The sequence below is a fragment of the Lepidochelys kempii genome, chromosome 3, assembly GCF_965140285.1.
Source record: "Lepidochelys kempii isolate rLepKem1 chromosome 3, rLepKem1.hap1, whole genome shotgun sequence".
NCBI classification, from domain to species: Eukaryota; Metazoa; Chordata; order Testudines; family Cheloniidae; genus Lepidochelys; species Lepidochelys kempii.
The window spans coordinates 8250917-8273353 of NC_136382.1; the positions used below are offsets into that span (position 1 = coordinate 8250917).

A 22437-nucleotide genomic window follows, 5' to 3' on the forward strand; every position below is an offset into this window, starting at 1 on the left:
AAGGAAGAGTAGAAGTACATTGGCAAAAAAGAGGACAAGGGAAAGCTTGCACTGCTGCTGCCCATGCTATGCCTGTTCTGTAGAGTTAGGACTTCAGGCTCCAGGGCTCTCATTCCATTCCAATGCCAAACTCACTTTAAATAAATTTGGTAACACTTTTACCAGTATTAGAGTGTTGCACCAGAAGCCTTGAGAATATTATTTTCTGCCCTTATTTTGTTTGCGATACATTAGCACTTTTTATAAAGCAGAAAGGGCTCTGAAAAATTCCTCACCTCTGACTCTCTCTCACTCCAAAATCAAGGCAAATGCAATTAGCGAGCCAGTTAATTTATTCATCTGATTTCTTAGAGTAAATAAAGCATCACAGAACTAAGATAACAGACTTCAAACAGCTTCAATTAGCCCTGGTCTACACTAGGACTTTAGGTCGAATTTAGCAGCATTAAACCGATGTAAACCAGCACCCATCCACACGATGAAGCCCTTTATTTCGACTTAAAGGGCTCTTAAAATTGATTTCCTTACTCCACCCCTGACAAGTGGATTAGCGCTTAAATAGGCCTTGCTGGCTCGAATTTGGGGTACTGTGGACGCAATTCGACGGTATTGGCCTCCGGGAGCTATCCCAGAGTGCTCCATTGTGACCGCTCTGGACAGCACTCTCAACTCAGATGCACTGGCCAGGTAGACAGGAAAAGAACTGCGAACTTTTGAATCTCACTTCCTGTTTGGCCAGCGTGGCAAGCTGCAGGTGACCATGCAGAGCTCATCAGCAGAGGTGACCATGATGGAGTCCCAGAATCGCAAAAGAGCTCCAACATGGACCGAACGGGAGGTACGGGATCTGATCGCTGTATGGGGAGAGGAATCCGTGCTATCAGAACTCCGTTCCAGTTTTCGAAATGCCAAAACCTTTGTGAAAATCTCCCAGGGCATGAAGGACAGAGGCCATAACAGGGACCCGAAGCAGTGCCGCGTGAAACTGAAGGAGCTGAGGCCAGCCTACCAGAAAACCAGAGAGGCGAACGGCCTCTCCGGGTCAGAGCCCCAAACATGCCGCTTCTATGATGAGCTGCATGCCATTTTAGGGGGTTCAGCCACCACTACCCTAGCCGTGTTGTTTGACTCCTTCAATGGAGATGGAGGCAACACGGAAGCAGGTTTTGGGGACGAAGAAGATGATGATGATGAGGTTGTAGATAGCTCACAGCAAGCAAGCGGAGAAACCGGTTTTCCCGACAGCCAGGAACTGTTTCTCACCCTGGACCTGGAGCCAGTACCCCCCAAACCCACCCAAGGCTGCCTCCTGGACCCGGCAGGCGGAGAAGGGACCTCCGGTGAGTGTACCTTTTAAAATACTATACATGGTTTAAAAGCAAGCATGTGAAAGGACTACTTTGCCCTGGCATTCGCAGCTCTCCTGGATGTACTCCCAAAGCCTTTGAAAAGGTTTCTGGGGAGGGCAGCCTTATTGCATCCTTCATGGTAGGACACTTTACCACTCCAAGCCAGTAACACTGGAAGAGGGGAGGGTACTCGGGAATCATTGTACAACAAAGCATTGCAGTGTATGTTTGCTGGCGTTCAAACAACATTCGTTCTTTATCTCTGTGTTATCCTCAGGAGAGTGAGATATAATTCATGGTCACCTGGTTGAAACAGAGTGCTTTTCTTCAGGGGACACTCAGGAGCCCATTCCTGCTGGGCTGTTTGCCTGTGGCTAAACAGAAATGTTCCCCGCTGTTAGCCACAGGGAGGGGGGAGGGCTGAGGGGGTAGCCACACGGGGTAGGGGGAGGCAAAATGCGACCTTGTAACGAAAGCACATGTGCTATGTATGTAATGTTAACAGCAAGATTTACCCTGAAAGAGTGTAGCCACTGTTTTATAAAATGTGTCTTTTTAAATATCGCTGTCCCATTTTTTTCTCCACCAGCTGCATGTGTTTCAATGATCACAGGATCTTCTCCTTCCCAGAGGCTAGTGAAGATTAGAAAGAAAAAAAAATGCACTCAAGATGAAATGTTCTCCGAGCTCATGCTGTCTTCCCACACTGACAGAGCACAGACGAATGCGTGGAGGCAAATGCCAGAGTGCAGGAAAGCACAAAATGACGGGAGGAGAGGCAGCGGGCTGAAGAGAGTAAGTGGCGGGCTGAAGACAGGGCTGAAGCTCAAATGTGGCAGCAGCGTGATGAGAGGAGGCAGGATTCAATGCTGAGACTGCTGGAGGATCAAACCAGGATGCTCCAGTGTATGGTTGAGCTGCAGCAAAGGCAGCTGGAGCACAGACTGCCACTACAGCCCCTGTGTAACCAACCGCCCTCCTCCCCAAGTTCCATAGCTTCCACACCCAGACGCCCAAGAACTCAGTGGGGGGGGGGCCACCGGCCAACCAGCCACTCCGCCACAGAGGATTGCCCAAAAAAAAGAAGGCCGGCATTCAATAAATTTTAAAGTTGTAAACTTTTAAAGTGCTGTATGGCATTTTCCTTCCCTCCTCTACCACCCCTCCTGGGCTACCTTGGTAGTCATCCCCCTATTTGTGTGATGAATGAATAAAGAATGCATGAATGTGAAGCAACAATGACTTTATTGCCTCTGCAAGCAGTAATCGAAGGAAGAGGGGAGGGTAGTTAGCTTACAGGGAAGTAGAGTGAACCAAGGGGCAGGGGGTTTCATCAAGGAGAAACAAACAGAACTTTCACACCGTAGCCTGGCCAGTCATGAAACTGGTTTTCAAAGCTTCTCTGATGCGGACCGCACCCTCCTGTGCTCTTCTAACCGCCCTGGTGTCTGGCTGCACGTAACCAGCAGCCAGGCGATTTGCCTCAACCTCCCACCCCACCATAAATGTCTCCCCCTTACTCTCACAGATATTGTGGAGCACACAGCAAGCAGTAATAACAGTGGGAATATTGGTTTCGCTGAGGTCTAAGCGAGTCAGTAAACTGCGCCAGAGTGCCTTTAAACGTCCAAATGCACATTCTACCACCATTCTGCACTTGCTCAGCCTGTAGTTGAACAGCTCCTGACTACTATCCAGGCTGCCTGTGTACAGCTTCATGAGCCATGCCATTAAGGGATAGGCTGAGTCCCCAAGGACACATATAGGCATTTCAACATCCCCAACAGTTATTTTCTGGTCTGGGAATAAAGTCCCTTCCTGCAGCTTTTGAAACAGACCAGAGTTCTTGAAGATGCAAGCGTCATGTACCTTTCCCGGCCATCCCACGTTGATGTTGGTGAAACGTCCCTTGTGATCCACCAGAGCTTGCAGCACTATTGAAAAGTACCCCTTGCGGTTTATGTACTCGCCGGCTTGGTGCTCCGGTGCCAAGATAGGGATATGGGTTCCGTCTATGGCCCCACCAGAGTTAGGGAATCCCATTGCAGCAAAGCCATCCACTATGACCTGCACATTTCCCAGGGTCACTACCCTTGATATCAGCAGATCTTTGATTGCATGGGCTACTTGCACCACAGCAGCCCCCACAGTAGATTTGCCCACTCCAAATTGATTCCCAACTGACCGGTAGCTGTCTGGCGTTGCAAGCTTCCACAGGGCTATCGCCACTCACTTCTCAACTGTGAGGGCTGCTCTCATCTTGGTATTCATGCACCTCAGGGCAGGGGAAAGCAAGTCACAAAGTTCCATGAAAGTGCCCTTACGCATGAGAAAGTTTCACATCCACTGGGAATCGTCCCAGACCTGCAACACTATGTGGTCCCACCAGTCTGTGCTTGTTTCCCGAGCCCAGAATCGGCATTCCACAGCATGAACCTGCCCCATTAGCACCATGATGCATGCATTGGCAGGGCCCATGCTTTCAGAGAAATCTGTGTCCATGTCCTGATCACCGCGCTGACGTTGCCTCCTCGCCCGGTATCGCTTTGCCAGGTTCTGGTGCTGCATATACTGCTGGATAATGCGTGTGGTGTTTAATGTGCTCCTAATTGCCAAAGTGAGCTGAGCGGCCTCCATGCTTGCCTTGGTATGGCGTCCGCACAGAAAAAAGGTGCGGAACAATTGTCTGCCGTTGCTCTGATGGAGGGAGGGGCGACTGACGACACGGCTTACAGGGTTGGCTTCAGGGAGCTAAAATCAACAAAGGGGGTGGCTTTACATCAAGGAGTATTTCAGGCAGGACTTCACGGGAGATTCCAATAAGAAATGGTGCACCTAAGTTATTGTTCCTATTAGAACAAGGAGGTTAGCCTGGCCTCTGATTGATACATGGCTAGATTTACCTCGCTGCACCTTCTCTGTGAGTGACTGCAGTGTGACCTAGAGGAATGAGTCCCCTAGATGGGGGAGGAGGCAAATGAGTACAAAACAAATCTGGTCTATTACTTGTTTTGATCCACTCCATCTATCTTTTACATCTTTGGCTGACAGCAGACTGTGCAGAAGGACTGCATGCCATCCACATCTTATGGCTGCTCAGCAGAAGATGGTGCAGTAGGACTGCTAGCCATCCTCATCTCTTGCCTGCCTGGCAGAAGATGATGCAATAGGACTGCTAGCAATCCGTATCGCCTGCCTGCTCACCATAAGACAGTTCAATAGGACTGACTGCAGGACTAAAGAGAATGACCTGGTCAAGTCACTCCAAATTTAGTCCCTGCGCCCATGTCTGCCCAGGCGCTCCTGGCCGACGTGGCCAGGAGCACCTCAGACATGACGAGGACGGTTACCAGTCGTACTGTACCGTCTGCTGCCACAAGGCAATGGGTTGCTGCTACTGTGGTAGGAATGCCGTACCGCATCTGCCAGCACCCAGGACACATATGGTGGCGGTTACCTGAGCAGGCTCCATGCTTGCCGTGGAATGGCGTCTGCACAGGTAACTCAGGAAAAAAGGCGCGAAACGATTGTCTGCCCTTGCTTTCACGGAGGGAGGGAGTGAAGGGGGGCCTGACGATATGTACCCAGAACCACCCGCGACAATGTTTTAGCCCCATCAGGCATTGGAATCTCAACCCAGAATTCCAATGGGCAGCAGAGACTGCGGGAACTGTGGGATAGCTATCCACAGCTATCCACACTCAAATATATAAAACCGATTTCTAAAAAACCGACTTCTATAAATTCGACCTTATTCCGTAGTGTAGACATACCCTTAGAGGTAATGTGCACTTCACATTGAGTCTAAAGGACAGAGTAGAGAACAGTATTTTCGTCTGGGCATGTTAGAGCTAAGGCAATAATCTGACTGACTGCCTATTTCTTTCAATTACGGAGCAGCTCCAAAGGGCCAGGCTGTTGTGTACTTCCCAACAGGAACACAAATAAAACCAACTGATATCTTCTAGCACTAGGTCTATAGCAGGAGTGGCCAAAACACAGCTTGCAAACTGCATGTTGCTCTTTTACAGTTAAAGTGCAGCTTGCAGAGCCCTCCATACCCTCCATTCTCTGCCTATCAGATGGGGGTTCACCATCTCCAACAATTTGAGTCACGCCCCCGCCCCCTTATCTTCAGCAGCCCCTCTCTGCAGCTCCCAGGTGTTAGCTCCATGTGGAGAGGCAGCAGTAAACAGCTGGGAGTTGCAGGGAGGGGCAGCAGTCAAAGCAGTGGCTCTCCCTGCAGCTCCCAGTTGTTTGCCGCTGCCTCTCCCCATGGCCACACCTCCCAGCTTACCAACTCCAGCAGCTGCTGTGCAGGGAGGGGGCCTGGTGACACCATTTAACCAAGCGGGGCCAGCAAACCCTGGCAAAAATGGGGGGGGGGGGAAGACATCACCCCACATGCTCCTCCCATGCATTGTCTCTGGCTTCTGCCCAGTGGGGAGGGAGGTCTCAGAGCTTCAGCCCTATGGGAGGCACCTGCCAGGTCTCAGGACTGAAGCACCGCTCCTGCTGAAACCCAGAGATCCTCTCCTCTTGGGGGCTGAAGCCCTAAGCCCCAGCAGAAGTACTCTGAGGAGGCTGAAGCTGCACACCCTGTGGGGGCTTGAAGCCCCAAGCCCCAGCAGGTACGTCCCACAGGGCTGAAGCCCAGAGACCCTGCTCCCCATGGGGCTGAAGCCCTGAGTCCCGGCAGGCGCGCCCTGTGGAAGCTGAACCCCTAAACTCTGGCAGGCGTTCCCTGAGGGGGCTGAAGCAACACACCCTGCGGGAGCTGAAGTCCCCAGGCCAGCAGGTACCACCCACGGGGCTGAAGCCCCGAGATGCCCCACCCCATAGGGCTGAAGTCCCGAGCCCTAGCAGGTGCCTCCTGCAAGGCTGAAGGCCCTGAGACCTGACAGGCACACCCTGGTACTCAAACTTCTGAAGATGGTCATATGCGGCTTGGAGGGCCAGTAAATTTAGCCACCCCTGGTCTATAGCAAAACCCAGTGTGGAGACTTTCCCACCTCTGGAACTCTGATGTGGTAAATAAGACATTGCAAAGAAATAAAAAATAAGCTTTCACAGCAACACATATCTGATCCCCTTATTTGCATATGGGGAACAGACAATAATTCACAACCTCTAATCAGCATATTAACATATGGAAAATTAGTATTTTATGGAAGTGACAGAAAAATAGGCCTCCCATCCCCCCTTCAATCCAGATCAGAATATATTTGTTTACATAGCTGTGGATGGCTGTATGGATCAAATAGCAGCACATTCTGGATAGCCCAAGGACGAAGCATCAGGTTGGAAATGCCGGGACTTCTTAAAATTTTGAAACAAAATAATGGTAAAATCCAGGATACCTGAGCTAAAATCTTGGCCACACTGAAATTATTAGGAGTTTTGAGATTGACTTCAAGGGGGCTAGGATTTCACCCTTCATATTTAGGCAGTTTGGGTTGCCTAGGAAGGCAGACAAAAAAAAAGAAAAGAAAAAAAAAAGGCAGTGTGAGCCAGTGGACAGAGACACAGCTAGCAATATAGACACCTAGGTTTTATTCTGGATTGCCATTGACTTGCTGTGTGGTCTTGACCAAATCATTTAACCTGTGCATCTCACTTTCCCCATCTGGAAAATGGGGGTAATACTTACATAGGATCATCCGGGATTATCAAATCCAGTGCCCAGCTATTGCAGGCAATCCCATTCATAAATTTATCAAGCTCCATCTCCAAATTAGTTTGGATGTTTGCCTCAACTACTCCTCTAAGGTGCTTTGAGATGCTCAAGTAAAAGACGCTCTAAGTGCCAGTTACTATTTTCATCATTTTGCATCTTTTCGTGGGCACCAACAAATCATTCAGCAATCCTTTTTTAACTTCATCCATCTATATAAATTCTTATGTAAACATCATAAACATCTGAGCACTTCCCATAATTATGGCGTGTGCACAAAGATATAATCTCTCTTCCCACCAGTCAGTAGTAAATGGATTTAATTATTTTGTACTCTTCCTCTCCCACCCCTTTTAAAATCTAGTGTTATTGAGGGGCATCTTGGTTAAAGATGTGGGGTTTGCATTTTGCCTGGAAGGCGTTGCAATTCATCTTTATCTCTTTTGGGACTGAGTTCCAGATTCATGGGCCAGCCACTGAGAAAACTCAATCTCCTACACACTAGGTTCACTTTTGGAGGTTGACAGTTCAATCACATTCCACTGGAACGACGGTCGCAGGAGGTCCTGCTCACAATATTAGGAGGTTCCTCCAGTAACACAAGCCACATCCATAGAGGACTTTGAAGTTGAGGAATGAAATCTTGATTATGACCCCAGTATTCTTCAGGAAACCAGTGCATCAAGCACAGCACTGAGGGGAGATGTACTCTCCAGGCGTGGGCTGTTCAGCAGATGGCCTGCTGTGTTGTAAACTAGCTAGATTTCTCTAAGGTTGGCAGTTTCGTTCCTGAGTATGGAGCTTTGCAATAATAACGCCTAGAGATCACGAATGGGTGAATCATGGTGTCTGTGTCTGAGTCATCAGAAAGGGGCGAAGTCTTATTATAGAAAAGGATTTTTTTCCATGGTCATGGCTTTGTGGATATCCAGAAGCAGTGAGGAGTCCAGGGGAATACTGAAGCGCTTAGCAGACACCCCTTCGGTTTCCTCTTCCCTACTAGCATTCCCTCTTTTTCCCCCCTGCCCCAGGATTCAGCTTCAGCTTCCTGCTCTTCATACATACTGCTCATTTCAACCAGATCCTTGGAGAGATAAGAGTTGGTGCTGATTGCATGCTATTGCCACTTCCATCCATTCTGCTTATCAATCTCCCCGAATGATGACATACAGATGTAGAAGATGGGAGAGAGGACACATCCTTGAGGGACAATGCATGAAAGATACAAAGATGGAAGAGCAGGTGCCAATCAATTCTCTGGACACAGTTTGAACAGAATGAATGGAGCTACCTCAGGGTTTGTCTACACTACAAAATTAAGTTGACTTTATCTAATTCAACCTCGAGCCCCCAAATTAATTAAGTCGATTGTGTGTGGCCACACCATGCTCATTATCTTGATGGGGTGTGTCCTCACTAGCAGCACCTGCATCGATGCACAAAGCAGTGCATTGTGGGTAGCTATCCCAAAGTGCAATTTGCCGCAGTGTGTTTTGGGAAGTTCGTGCAATGCCTCATGGGACCAAAACATTGTCGCAGGGGAGAATGGGAACATTGCATCGGCATCCCATGATGCACTGTCCTCCCTCTCTCATATCAATGGCAAACAACCCAGTGGTTTTCGCGCCTTAAAATCGCCATGCGTACGCCATAACCCCAGAGCCTGGTCAGTTGTGCACTCTTGCTGTGAGCGTTTCAAACTCCTCGCACCTTCTCCTGCAGCATTTCCAGAGCTGAAGTAGGGTCCGCCGCACGGAACATAGCGAAGTCCTGCAAGTAACCTTGCTGCAAGCCACTGAAAAAAACAATTCACAGTTGCTGCTGGCAGTCACAGAGCAGCTGCCCGCTTCTAGTCCTGTGAAACAAGCACTGACTGGTGGGACCGCATCGTTTTGCAGGTATGGGATGATAAGCAATGGCTGCAGAACTTTCAAATGCGGAAGGCCACCTTGCAGGAACTTTGTGCAGAGCTTTCCCCTGCCCTGCAGTTCAGCAACATAAAAATGAGAGCTGCTCTGACAGTGGAGAAGTGAGTGGCAACCGCTATTTAGAAGCTTGCGACGCCAGACAGTTACCGGTCAGTGGGGAATCAATTTGGAGTACGTAAATCAACCGTGGGAGCTGCTGTGCTCCAACTGTGAAAGGCCATTAATTGACTTCTGCTAAGGGTAGTGAGTCTGGGAAATGTGCAGGACATAGTGGATGGTTTTGCCGCGACGGGGTTCCCTAATTGCGGTGGGGCGATAGATGGCACAAATATCCCCATCTTGGCATCAGACCACCTTGCCAAAGAGTACATAAACCAAAAGGGATACTTTTCAGTGGTGTTGCAAGCACTGGTGGATCACAGGGGGCGTTTCACCAACATCAACATAGGATGGTCGGGAAAGGTTCGTGACACGTGCATCTTTAGGAACTTGGGTCTGCTCAAAAAGCTGCAATCCAGGACTTTCTTTCCAGACCACAAAATGAACACTGATGATGTTGAGATGCCTATAGTTATCCTGGGGGACCCAGCCTATCCCTTGCTCCCATGGCCCATGAACCATACACAGGCTGTCTGGGCAGCAGTAAGGAACAGTTCAACTATAGGTTCAGCAAACATAAGTAAAGAGGGAGAACAGAAAAAAAAAGTTAGCCTGGGGGAAAAGGGGCTGTAAAGTGGAACAGGAGAAACATTTGCAGCTATGTAACATAACACCGCATTCAACATCATCAAAGGTCTGAAAATGGGCGCCTTCTGTTCTTTGTATCCTCCCCCTGAGTTAAGTGAAAGGGATAATGGACTTTTCTTTCACACCTCAGGGAATGCTTCCGGGAGGGTGATTCTGCACCAGGAGATGTTGGCTGGCTGTCCACCAGGGTCTGCAGAGGGACTCTCTCCTCCTGCTTCTGTTCCTGCAGTTCAACCAGACATCTCAAGTCTGATTGGCCCCTCATAATCTGAAGCATCTCATCCTGCGCCACACACTCAGTCTCATGGGAAACTTTTCTGCTCTCCATGTCCATGTTCAACTTCTCAGACAGTAAAATCCTCCACACTTTCAGCCCTGCGTCAGCTGTCTCGGAGGCGTTCATTATCTCAGTGAACATATCCTCCCACGTTCTCTTTCTCCTCCTCCTAATCAGCGGAAGTCTTCTTTCAGGTGTTGATGACATGCCGAAGGACGCATTTCCAGCTGTGAGTCACGGAAAAAAAGAAAGGGGCCATTGTATATGCATAAAATGTTTCCATAGCAAGGCCGTTTTCATTAAAAAAAAAAAAAAAAAACAAAAAACCACTTATTACACTAGGTGCAAGCCATAACAATCAGAATCTGTAACCATTCACTGTGCCATTTTGCTGTTCCAGCCATGGTGAGTAGCCCGCCCCTCCGAGTCATGGGTGACCGCACTTTTAATAAAGTTTATGACAGACTCATGTCGGGAGCAGAGGGAGTTAGTCTAACAAATCATCCCTCCCCATGGCATCAAGGGAAGCTGTTTACGAACGGGGCAGGAGGGAACGTTTTCACTCCCAAATTGCGGAATCTCACATGTGGGGCCCCAATCTCCTATCAGCCACTTAAACTACTTGCTGACCCATGCCAAGCACAATAAAGGCATATTAGCAGCCACATGGTTTGGTGGTTTTTCTTCTTAGAGCACTTTTACGGAGAACTTCCCCAGTTTCCGTTAGGCGACCCTATGTGATATCACTCTCCTGAAGGTAAGACAGACAGAAAGGAAGGAGATGCTGCAAGTGTCTGGGTATAGATCTGATCCTTATGCTGCTATGCTGTGTATTGCAATGATGCCAGCAGAATTAATTCAGGAGTTGCGTGGGAAAGTGTCCTACCATGGTGGAAGAAATAAGACTGCTCTGCCCAGAAATCTTCTGCAAAGGATTGCAGAGTACCTCCATGAAAGTTTCCTAGAGATATCCATGGAGGATTCCCGGGCTATCCCAGTCCACAAACAGCCTCTTCCGGGGGCCACCCTCTGCATAGCTGGAGCAGCCTCTTGTAAGCAGAGAACCGCAGCACCTTGCTTTTTTTTCCACAGTAAACATGCAATACCACCGAATGTGTGTGCCCGCTAAAGTTTATTGGACTTTGATTGTAACTGTATACTCATCAGAGGTGCCTTCCCCAGCATCACGGTCAGCTGTGTGTCCCTCGTATAGCCCTTCTCCCCCAGTCCACAAGTGATCTTTGCATAAATGTCAGCGTTTCTTCTGCTGGATCAGAGCTCTGCCTGCACAGACTCCTCTCCCCACACAGCGATGCGATCCACCACCTGCTGTGCAGACAAGGCTGGAGCACGTTTGGGGCATGTAGTCTCCATGATCAGCTGTGCTCAAGCTGGCATGCTCCCAATGCTGATCAAACAGGAAATGGGAAATCAAAAATTCCCGGGTCTTTAGCAGGGGAGGGTCTGTTTCCGGTGTACCTGGCTGCAGTGCAGCAGAGTTGAGAATGATCTCCAGAGCGGTCACAGATGAGCATTGTGAGCCTCCACCTGGAGGCCAATTAAGTCGAATTACACAACACTGCGTCTGCACTACATCATAATCGACCCATGAAAATCAAATTAAGCACTACGCTCTCGCAGAGGTGGATTACAGAAGTTGACATAAGAGGCAGCTTAGTTCGGCATAAAGGACCCCGTAGTGTAGACACATACATTAACAGGTTGACTTAAGGCAGCTTCCTTCAACCCAACTCTAGTGTAGACCAGGCCTCAGTGTAATTTTGCTAAACCCTATGACATCCCTGAGGAGTGACAGCAGGATTCAAGAGTTGAAAGTATCAATTGCAGCACAGATCCATTAATTAGAGTTTGGATATATAGGCCTTAGCTACAGACAAGAGGACATAATCCATCAATGCTATTTATTCCACATCCTGGCCTGAAACTCATTTGGGAGGGGTCTGGAATACTGGCAATATGTAGGTGAGTTCGAGAGGCAACTCTGGTGCTCACATTATTCAGTTTAACCCATTGACTGGCAGCAATTTTAATAAACTTTAATGCAATAATGATGGAGAAGGACAAAAAAATAATTATTGTAGTTAAGAACTTACTACAGTCAGAGCAACTCTTTGTACAGCCGAGACAAAAAAACAACCAGTAAAGCCCACCAAGAAAAATTACCTCTGAACACGGTACACTCGTGTCCATGGTGGTACAAGAGCCAGAATTCTAGCCACCAAATCCACTAAAGTGCTTGGAGAATAACTCTTGTATCTTCCAGACTTCCAGAGCTCGTACAGGCCAGTACCACGGATCACTAGAGTTGGGTAGAGTTTCATGCCATCAGGGCGAAAAGAAGGGTTCTCAAAAAACTCCTGTAAACACAGAACACAAATGCAAATCAGAAACCAAAGCACTACCTTCTGGGGCTTTCAAACCAGAAGCTCTCTCTTCTTAAAAAAAAAAAAAAAAAAAAAAAAAATTCAAGCTGCATCAGAAGGACAGATGTTTTTTTTAAAGCACAATTATGAGAATTTAAAAAGGCGGTCTTACATTCAGTTTCCAATATCTTTATCAGTCTAAGGACTTATTCTTAAATTTAGAGGATTATACTTTTTTTTTTCATAAAAGAATAAGATCGCTGCAGAAAAATTCACAAAAGATGAGGATGCAGATTTCACCAGACTTCATTATGAAGTCAACAGATCTGAGTCATACTATTCATTGTAATAGAATTTTGCTCAGAATCAGAACAATATTAAAAGAATGGGCTTATCGTCACTCTCTGTGGACAACATTCAGAGATTTGTCAATATGTCCAGGATACAACAATTGAATAGTAATATAAAAACAACTGAAACACATGTCACCTATGTGCTGAGCAATACTGGGAAGGTGGAACACACAGCACCTACTACTCACTTATCCATATCTAAATTCCAGTACACAGCTCCAAAGTGAAAACCTTCAAACGTCTATGGTCACTGGAAGCCATTAGGCATGTATAGTGTGCAGAAAAGTTATGAAATACTGTTTTACTACAACTAAAATTCCAGTAACCACAACTAAGGTCATTAGTCAAAAGCTAAAAGATTGATTAAAAGCACTGAGTCAATTATCTCACATTTGTCTATCTAAGTCAGGGGCTGGCAAACTTTTTGGCCTGCGGGCCACATCAGGTTCCCGAAATTGTATGGAGGGCTGGTTAGGGGAGACTGTGCCTCCCCAAATAGCCAGACATAGCCTGGCCCCCGCCCCCTATCCGATCCACCCTGCTTCTCACCCCCTGGGACTCCAGCCCATCCAACCCCCCCCCGCTCCCTGTCCCCTGACCAACCCCGGATTCCCCGGCCCTGACTGCCCCCCTGCCGCCCCATCCAACCCCGCCCTCCTTCCTGACTGCCCCCTGGGACCCCTGTCCCCATTCAACATCCCTGTTCCCCGCCCTCTGACCGCCCTGACCCCATCCACACCCCCGCCCCCTGACCACCACCCCGAACTCCCCTGCCCTCTATCCAACCCCCCCTGCACCCTTACCGCGCTGTCTGGAGCACCAGTGGCTGGTGGCCCTACAGCCGCGCCACCCAGAGCACCGGGACAGGCAGCCGTGCCACCCAGCTGGAGCCAGCCACGCCACCGTGCAGCACAGACCACTGGGTCAGGCCGAAGCTCTGCAGCTGTGCTGATGCCCAGAACATTGCGCCGGGGGGCACAGTGAGCTGAGGCTGCGGCAGATGGGGAACAGCAGGGGAGGGCCTGGGGGCTAGCCTCCCAGGCCAGGAACTCAGGGGCCGGGCAGGAGGGTACCGCAGGCTGGATGTGACCCGCAGGCCGTACTTTGCCCACCTCTGATCTAAGCGCTGACAAGGCTCTCATCACATACCAGGAGAGATGAGCTGAAGTGCCAATGAGAAACACAGTCAGGAAAGTAACGAATACTCTCCTCATGGTCTGTATTTTCTAAATGGACAACCAACCTAATTCTCAATTACTGAGGGACAATCTCCACTCATTGATATACTTTGCTTTCCACAACCAAATCTCTGTACAACTTCTCATGAGTGATGTACCCGAGTATTTAGATTCTAATATCTAAACTCTATTGTTAAATCTATTCACCTAAATTTGGGTTATTGCTGATTATGTACTCTATGTATCATATAACTTTAAAAACAAATTTTGTATTTGTGGATAATCTAAGCACTATACCCAAATGTACAGACACACTTTTTTTCAACCTATTTATTATAGAATTCTTTTCACATTAGCTTTAATAAAATGTTTAAATCTGTTCTCACAGTCATTAATGGATTTTAATCTGACACCACCCTTTATGAAGTAGGAAAATGTTATCCCAATTTTACTGATGATGAACTGAGACACAGGATATAATAAAAAGAAAAGGAGGACTTGTGGCACCTTAGAGACTAACAAATTTATTTGAGCATAAGCTTTCGTGGGCTACAGCTCACTTCATTGGATGCGTAATAATAATAAGGATATAAGTAGTGACTTGTACAAGGTCACACAAGTAGCCTGTGGCTGAGCTGGGAACAGAACTCAGATTATGTCAGTGCCACTCCTTTCTACTATCTAATTTACTACTCTCACTAGGATGGAAGACCAATGAATTCTGAGGCATGTTTACCAAGGAATACCACTACATGGCCAGAGATCATGTTGTGAGAAAACTGTGTAATGAACTGTGTCAGTCAAATATATATATATATATATAAAATAATATTAGAGAAATGAATATTATATATGCTATTATAACAAGATATAATGGAATTTTTGCTTTTTGAATGTGTCTGCTGAGCAGCATTTAAGAACTGAGCTGAAACAGTTTCAGGGCTGTTTAAACCATTAAAACTGGTTTGTGTCTCTTATTTGTAAAATCTTTGGTCTGTGTAAATAGAGGGGTGAAGCAGAGTGTCATGAGGGAATTGTTAACATCAGGTGCCCCTCCCCCCACAAGATATACGAACAAGTAAAAATCCAAGGCCACAAAAACAGACAAGTAAGGTAAGTACTGGACAGACCCAGTGGGGTTTACAGCACAGGATAGAAGACAGAAGTAGACAAATAAAAGTAAGTTTTAACAGAATAAACAAAAATGTATTAGTTTAGGTTAGTAATTGTGATTTATGCATGAGAAGGTTCTACTTAGATAGGTACATGAATGAAGTAACTTAGTAAACAATCTGTGCAGAGTTAGGGAACAAGGGATAAAATACAGGTGACTGACAATAGAAGAAGTGGAAGAACATAGAGACCAGAGATTTGAAAAAAGAGTCATCCTGTCACCAGAAGAGGTAACTTGATTAATTACCTTTCTTATCTTAACTGGTTTTGCATTATGTGTAATTCATAGGTGATAACAGCATTGTCTTATAACATGCAAAATACAGGCTATAAGAAACTGTTTAAGCCTACATTGAAATGGATCTCCTCTTTCACCAAACAACATGCTCAGCAAAAGCTTTGGTGGTGCTAAGATCGCCAATGATGGCCATCAACTGAATATCCAGCCATATTCAGTCCTGGAACCTTAGTCTATGACAAGTCACAGTTCTCAGGAAGATGTTTTGTTTTGTTTTTTAAAATTTTTTCTGTTGAGGCCTTCTGAAGTGAGCGTCTTTTACCAAAAGAAGGATTCAGTCAAGTCCCAGTTCAACAGAAACCCTCTTATCCCAAAGTCTCCATGAACCAACCTTTCATTATGGCCCCAAAAGTATTTCACATTGTCAATATTAAATGATGTTAGGATGTCAGCTCAGCAGTGTCATGAAAAGTGAAAGTAATAATACTTTGCAAACATATACATGGTAGCAATTTTCATAATCTCAAAGCACTTACAAACAGAGCCATAAAACATCCCAGTGAATCAAGTAAACAATACTGGACACATTTTTGGAACAGGCAACCTGAGGCACAGAAAGATCAAATGACCCAGTCACTGATTTGTATGTGGCTTTGGGTGAGACAAGAACAGAATTCAGCAGGCCTGACATTCAGAGTCATGCTTCAATAACAGACTTCCACCCTCTTGTGGGAGTTCAAAGGCACTCCATGTGTAAAAGAAAGCAGTTATGAATGGACTAATGAACAACACTCTAGCACTAGATCACAGTGCTCTGGAGAGAAAAATAAAGACATGATGCTTTGTCTGGAAATTCATAGAATTAAATCTGAAGAGGCTGGAGTAATATGATCAAGCAGCCCAAAAATAAAAGTGAGATACTGCAGTAAGGAAGCACCGAAAACCTTTACAATGAAATACAGAAAATACAAATAACAAATCAACCACTCAATCAGTTTTTTGGTGCTACTGCAGAAAAAAATTCCTTCCTCTAATAAGGTTCAACATTAATATTCACAGCAATGTTTGAACGGATGTCAAAAGAAAGTGTGATTCCCCCGTCAGAATACTTAGAAACTCATTGATTTGTATTATAAATTAAATGCAAATACATGAATGCACCATTAAGGTTGCGAAATCAAGCATGCAAAGGCAAGGTCAAAAGTTATGGTTTCTAACACAGCACTAGCTTCGCTATCTTGCATCTCTCATATTTTTATAATATAGATTTAGCTAACAGTCACCTACTTGCCATTTATGATACTTAACACATACACCAGAGAATGCAGCTGGTCAAAAAATGGTAATGTTTTTGCATTAAAAAAATTGTTTTTCAAAATTTTCCTCAATATTTTTTTTTTGTTATTTCAATAGGGAAAAAAATTCCCTCCTTTTAATCCCTTCCCAACCCAACTTTTCAAGCAGGAAAATGGAAAAAAGGAAAAAGGACAAGAAAGAGAAAGGTGGGGGGCAACTAACATTTCATTTTTTCCCATCAAAAACCAACATTTTGAACAAAATATTTACTCTTAAAAAGACATTTTAATTGAAAAGTGTTTTCAGGTGAAAATTTTTGACCACAAAATATACAAAACCTGCAATGGGGCCATGTCAAAGTGGTGGTAGAAACCTTAGCTTTTTAATTAGAGCTGAAATGATGCCTTTAAAAGCTGACGTGATCAAGGCACCTCACTATGAGATAGCACCTCATTTAAGGACAGAGCAACATTTAGCTTCAGGGAGCCTTAAGCAATGCCCATTAGAGTCAATGGGAGTCATTCCATTGATTTAAATGGGCATTGGATCAGAACCTTAAGCACTAAGCTGCTCATAAATGCCTCAGCAGTTACAAATTTAAGCAATTAAAAGGTGACAAAGCTAGAGGAGTCCAGCTGACACCCAATGTTCTAAAATCACTTTAGGATGCAGAAAAATGCTCTCACATGTGCATAAATATTCCAAATGGAAACATAACTTTAAAGCTATTAAACAAATTTTCTTCAGCCTTGAGATGTAGTTTTTCTCTTGCTAAAGACTATAAAACAAACACAGGTTGACACTTCTTTCAAAACTCAAAGGTTGATGGTAGGGCCAAAAATTTTAAATCAGAGCATTTGGGAGCGGGCCACTATGTTTTCACACTGGTTTAACTTATTTTAAAACATCTCAGCTGAATCAGGTCAGCTCTTTTTAATTATCTTTGGGTTAACAACTCCTAGTCATGAACCAGGACTCCACCATACTAGGTCATATTCAAAACAATAAAAAGACAACCCCTGCCTAGGAAACTGACAATCTAAAAGTAACAGAAATTAGAATATTTGAGGTAACTATAGCATGCTCACACTGCAAACAATATAACAAATAACCAGAAAGACCTGCTATTCAAAATCCTGCAGCTTTATCTGGGTTCCAATAGATATGCTTTATTTGTATGAACAGCTACTCTATGAATTACAAAGAGAGAATCTTAATAAAAACTCATCAGTATACACTTTCAGTGTACAAGGTTATTCAAGTTAGCGGTTAAACATATTTTATGAGAACAGTAATTGATTCTATTAGCACATGCCTTTGTTGTAGAAGCTCCCTGTTATTACAGTTAATGGCATCTATAGCATCTATTCAGCCACAACCTCATAAACTCACTGCCAGCATGAATAATCAGGGTCTGATTGGTGCAAAATTAGTCATTAAGATGCCACTGACTTTCCATCAATGCAGAGGCATCAAAGTGGATGCTAGACTCCTGCCTTTCATCTGATTCAAATCAGTTGTTTTATAAACTAGTCATTAGTTTACAAAATAACTCAGCTTTACTTGCTATTAGTGCTGTCCAACATAACACGTGTTAGATGGAAAACAACAGTCTGTTTAATACCAGTGCAAACCGAAACAATTAAAAAAAGAGGAAAGAACACAAGAGTTGGAGGTTGGGGAAGGTAAACTACTGGACTTGAATATCAAATTTTTTGTGGTTTTATCAGTGTGATATTTAATAAACTGAGATCTGTTCACTACCTATGTGTCTGGTTATATGTGCAACACAAGGACCTGATTCTGGACAAGTACTCAGTATATTGACTCAGTATATCCAGGGATACTCAGACCTCAGTGGTTCAGGAGCTAATATGGCGACCAACATTATCCAAAAGAGCCACAGTAGTGTGAATTCATTGTTTCATTTACTGTGCTGTTTATTTATTTAAGTATTATTTTATCAACTACAATTGGTCAATAACATAGTAAAAGCATCCTGATTGGTTAATAAATCACACAGTGTTTCAATATCATGTATTACAAAGAGCCACAGGAGACACATTAAAGAGCCACTTGCAGCTCTTGAGCCTCAGTCTGAGTATCACTGATCCAGTCCAAAGTTTCTTCCTGCCCTCTGTCACAGGTTAGCAAATTTTTTTTTTAAATCTAATTATGATCTCGTATTCCCCACACTCAAATTTCAATTCTGACGTGACTTTAGTAGCTGCTCTCGATCCACTATAGTTAGAGATGCATTTTAATGATATCTGAAAGCTGCAATTCTGCTCCTCATTGGAAGGGAAAGAAGAGTGGAGGATCTAGGCATTCATCCCCTCTTTCCACAAAAAAGAGAACCACCAGCCAGTTTTAATCTTCCTGCTATGACTAGTCTCAATGCCACTGTGAGAGACTGCTCATTGTATAAATGTTGCAATTTCCCCCCCTTTGCTGGGTTTACTAAAATGCCAGAATTTCCAGTAGGAATAAAAATTAACAAAAATCAAATGAATTTTAGAACGATTGTGCATCATAAATGATTTTTCACTCAATTTGATTACATCAATATACCCAAGAGTGTCAATTTTATGTATTACCCATAACAAACAGTGATTTAAGCTTATATCCTAGACTCATGAAGTTGAGATGAACAATGTCAAATCTCAGTAATCCAGCATTTCGGGCAGAATAATTTATAACAATAAAGGTTAATACTTTAAAGCTACAACAGCTTTGAATGACTTTCTCCAATTCTGCAGAAGGATGATATAACTCTATGCTCTAAAAATAAATTTGTGGCCCAGATATTGGGGTATTAGTTTTATCTTTACTATTTGCAATGTTTGTTTCTTCTTTTCTTTAAATGCTACAGTGCTAAAATTAAACACCACAGAGAATGGTCTCCTATCACTGATGCTTACAACTACATGATGTAAAACACTGCAGTATTAGCATACAAAATCTATCAGAAGATTAGAAATATCTGTTGAAAAATACTTATCTTCATTAACAATATATTTATATACACATATAGTGTCTTCATTACAAAGAATCCCAATATATTTAACAAGTTATAACTATATAGGAATCCCATATGCACCTCAGAAATGCAGCTGTTTAACAGTGTACAGCAATACTACATAGTAAAACTAAACCACACAAACACAATGCTGCCATATTAAACTTCAGCGTTTGTTGTAGACATAATGCAATTACCAGAGCTGGAATTTGGCTACAACATGGAAGTTAACACTGCCATCCTTGCAAACAGATACAGTATGAATTTTCAGATACACAAATCGGGTTACTAGCTCCTTGCTAAAGCTTCTATACATCATATAAACAACTCCAGATTTGATCATGTTAACAAAAGTTTCTAAAGAAGCTGGACCCAGCTTTCAGCTCCCCCAGAATACAGGGTACCTGTAAACCAACATGCAACCAAGAGAGGAAAGACCATTTTCCGGTTGAATACAGTAACTTTCCTGGCAACAACTATGCTAAAAAGCCTTTTTAGCTACTGACAAATCAAAAAGAAAAGGAGTACTTGTGGCACCTTAGAAACTAACATTTATTTGAGCATAAAAGCTTCTGCTCAAATAAATTTGTTAGTCTCCAAGGTGCCACAAGTACTCCTTTTCTTTTTGCGAATACAGACTAACACGGCTGCTACTCTGAAACCTGACAAATCAAGCGGTCACACTTTACCACCAAACAGTGTATAACTAGAATTACAGGAACTACTGGTCCATGAAAACAGCCATAAAATCCAACATTTTACTCTCAAAAGGCTAAGTTCTCTGCTTATGAGTAAAATCTGTTTTCAGCCCATCTACACATATAATTTATTCAAATCCAGCACAGATAGGCATGTGGAGAACAGCACATCCTCTGTCTAATTTTCCCCAACTACTGGGCAGCACCACGTAACAGGAAAGTTTTTGTATTGTTCTGAGTTTCAAATTATCATGTTATGATGTATGAAGAGCATACACAACAGGATTTGGAAGAAACCTATCAACATTACATTAGTCACTGGGACCTTGATATATATTAAGCATATAGAAACAACGCAAAACAAATTATTGTGGTCCAAAAGTCACCTTTCATTTTTGGCAGATCCCTATAGTTAATGGGAGCCCATCCTTTATTATTGATACATCTGAGATATTTCTAGAAAGCCATCATTGCAGCATTTGAATGCCAAACAAATACATTAGTTCTGCATGTTAATGTCCACAAAAGTGTCTGCAATTTCTGTTCTAGGAAATTCTGTTATTTATTTCCCCCATAAAAATATTAATTTCACCTACTACAAATAGCTTTTTCAAGAGTGCTCTAGAAGCAAATTAATCCTCACAACATCCATATGAGGCAAGGAAGCATTACTGCCATGTTACATGTGCCAACACCTGATGGGGCAAAGTCCCACCAGTTTACACCAGGAAAACCAGCATCAATGGAGCTCAACTAATGTACATCAGATGAGAATTAGGCGCAGAGAGGTTATGTAGCTTGCTGAAGACTGCACAGCAAGGCAAGGGCAGCAAGAATGAGAATTGTAGGATTCCTTGCTCCCAGGTTCCAATGATATCCAATGGACCACACGACACGGTCTTAATATTTCAATCATGCTGCCCCATGGATAATAACCATTCTAATGAGTCAGAGCAAAACTTTTTAACAAAGAGGCAAGCCTTGAGTTGTTTTTTAATTCCCTTGAGCTGTTTGTTAATTTGTGGAAGGTAAGGTACTACATTTTTCTTTCCACAATGAAGAGGGAACAACTCTAGTTTACTCCCCCGTCACTTAGAGGTATTTAGTCTTTGGAAGATGCCCTCAGCCTTCAGCAGCATGACCTTAATATTTCTTTTCAACCACAGAACAAAAGTCATCTATCAAAGAGCTGAGCAATCCTCTCCAGATGGCACTCACTGCACAGAACAAACCATCTGCTTCATCTTCTGTGTGCTCCAAATTAGTCTCTACATTTATTAAGCAGTTTCCAAGAACTCTTGTGACAAAACCCCTCACAACTTACTCTGGAGTTGCACCTTCAGCTTTCCCAGGTATATAACACTGGCTTTTATACTTTTGCCAAGAATATTCACTTCCTCTCCCCAAAGACTGAGAATAGTACAACTCTGTTCCCCTAAGAGCAGATCTTCGCAAGTTCTGCCAGGCTTATCTTCCTTCAAGATGTTATGTAATACCTGTTACTTAAAAGCAGTTCCTTCTGCCCTAAAAAAAACACCCGTGACCAGCAACTCAGTAACAGTTTTGTTGACTGACCCTTCTAGGTGAGACCTTTCCATGCTTGCACAGAATCCTAATCCCAGGGATATGGTTTTGGACAGCCACTCTTGAAAGGAAGCAGTGAGTGACATGTCTCTTCCATACCTGTCTTATAAAAAAATAATTTCCTAATGTTTTGTATTTCATGACTCAACTTACCCCATCATGACATCAAGAAGAGATTTAGTGGTACACTAAAAGCTTAATCTTGTGCCTGTGGGATTGAGAACCACTGGTTGAATAGAGGTGCGGTAACTATCCAATCCCACAGGAGTGCATGGTTGATTGGGGATTGCTAAATGGCAGGGCGATCTTTCAGACTGGGTGGGAGAAGAGTCTCATGCTTGTCTATTTATTGGAACCCTTGGTGTAGTTGGAGGAGTCATGTACAGATGGTCTTTGCATCCACCATGCCTTTCTAGATTCATAAAAACTACTGTGAAGAAATTTGGGTGAGGCAAAATACTAAGCACTGCACAGAATACAGGAGGCAAGACCCCTGCTCTAAGGAGTTTAGAATCTATTAGATGAACAACAGAAAACAA

At 44.1% G+C, this 22437-nt stretch overlaps 2 protein-coding genes across 6 annotated transcripts in view; one reads left to right on the top strand and one right to left on the bottom strand.

Annotated features, from left to right (window-relative positions):
• ELP3 (elongator acetyltransferase complex subunit 3) overlaps positions 1–22437 on the bottom strand; it is a 133003-nt gene that overhangs the window by 47704 nt on the left and 62862 nt on the right. For all 5 annotated transcript variants that reach the window (XM_073335612.2, XM_073335613.2, XM_073335614.2 and 2 more), the window contains one exon: positions 12160–12353. In XM_073335612.2, the coding sequence (XP_073191713.1) occupies positions 12160–12353 (194 nt within the window). The remainder of the gene's footprint in view (positions 1–12159; positions 12354–22437) is intronic.
• LOC140908182 (uncharacterized) lies at positions 612–10112 on the top strand. The gene is made up of 3 exons (XM_073335143.1): positions 612–1340; positions 1939–2063; positions 10047–10112. Exons 1-3 carry the CDS (start codon positions 761–763, stop codon positions 10110–10112), a joined length of 771 nt encoding a protein of 256 aa, XP_073191244.1. The 5' UTR covers positions 612–760.

Coding starts and splice junctions, on each gene's coding strand:
- LOC140908182 (XM_073335143.1), top strand. CDS start 761: ATGCAGAGCTCATCAGCAGAGGTGACCATGATGGAGTCCCAGAATCGC. Junction 1,341..1,938: donor AGGCGGAGAAGGGACCTCCG/GTGAGTGTACCT, acceptor TTTCTCCACCAG/CTGCATGTGTTTCAATGATC. Junction 2,064..10,046: donor TGTCTTCCCACACTGACAGA/GCACAGACGAAT, acceptor TCAACTTCTCAG/ACAGTAAAATCCTCCACACT.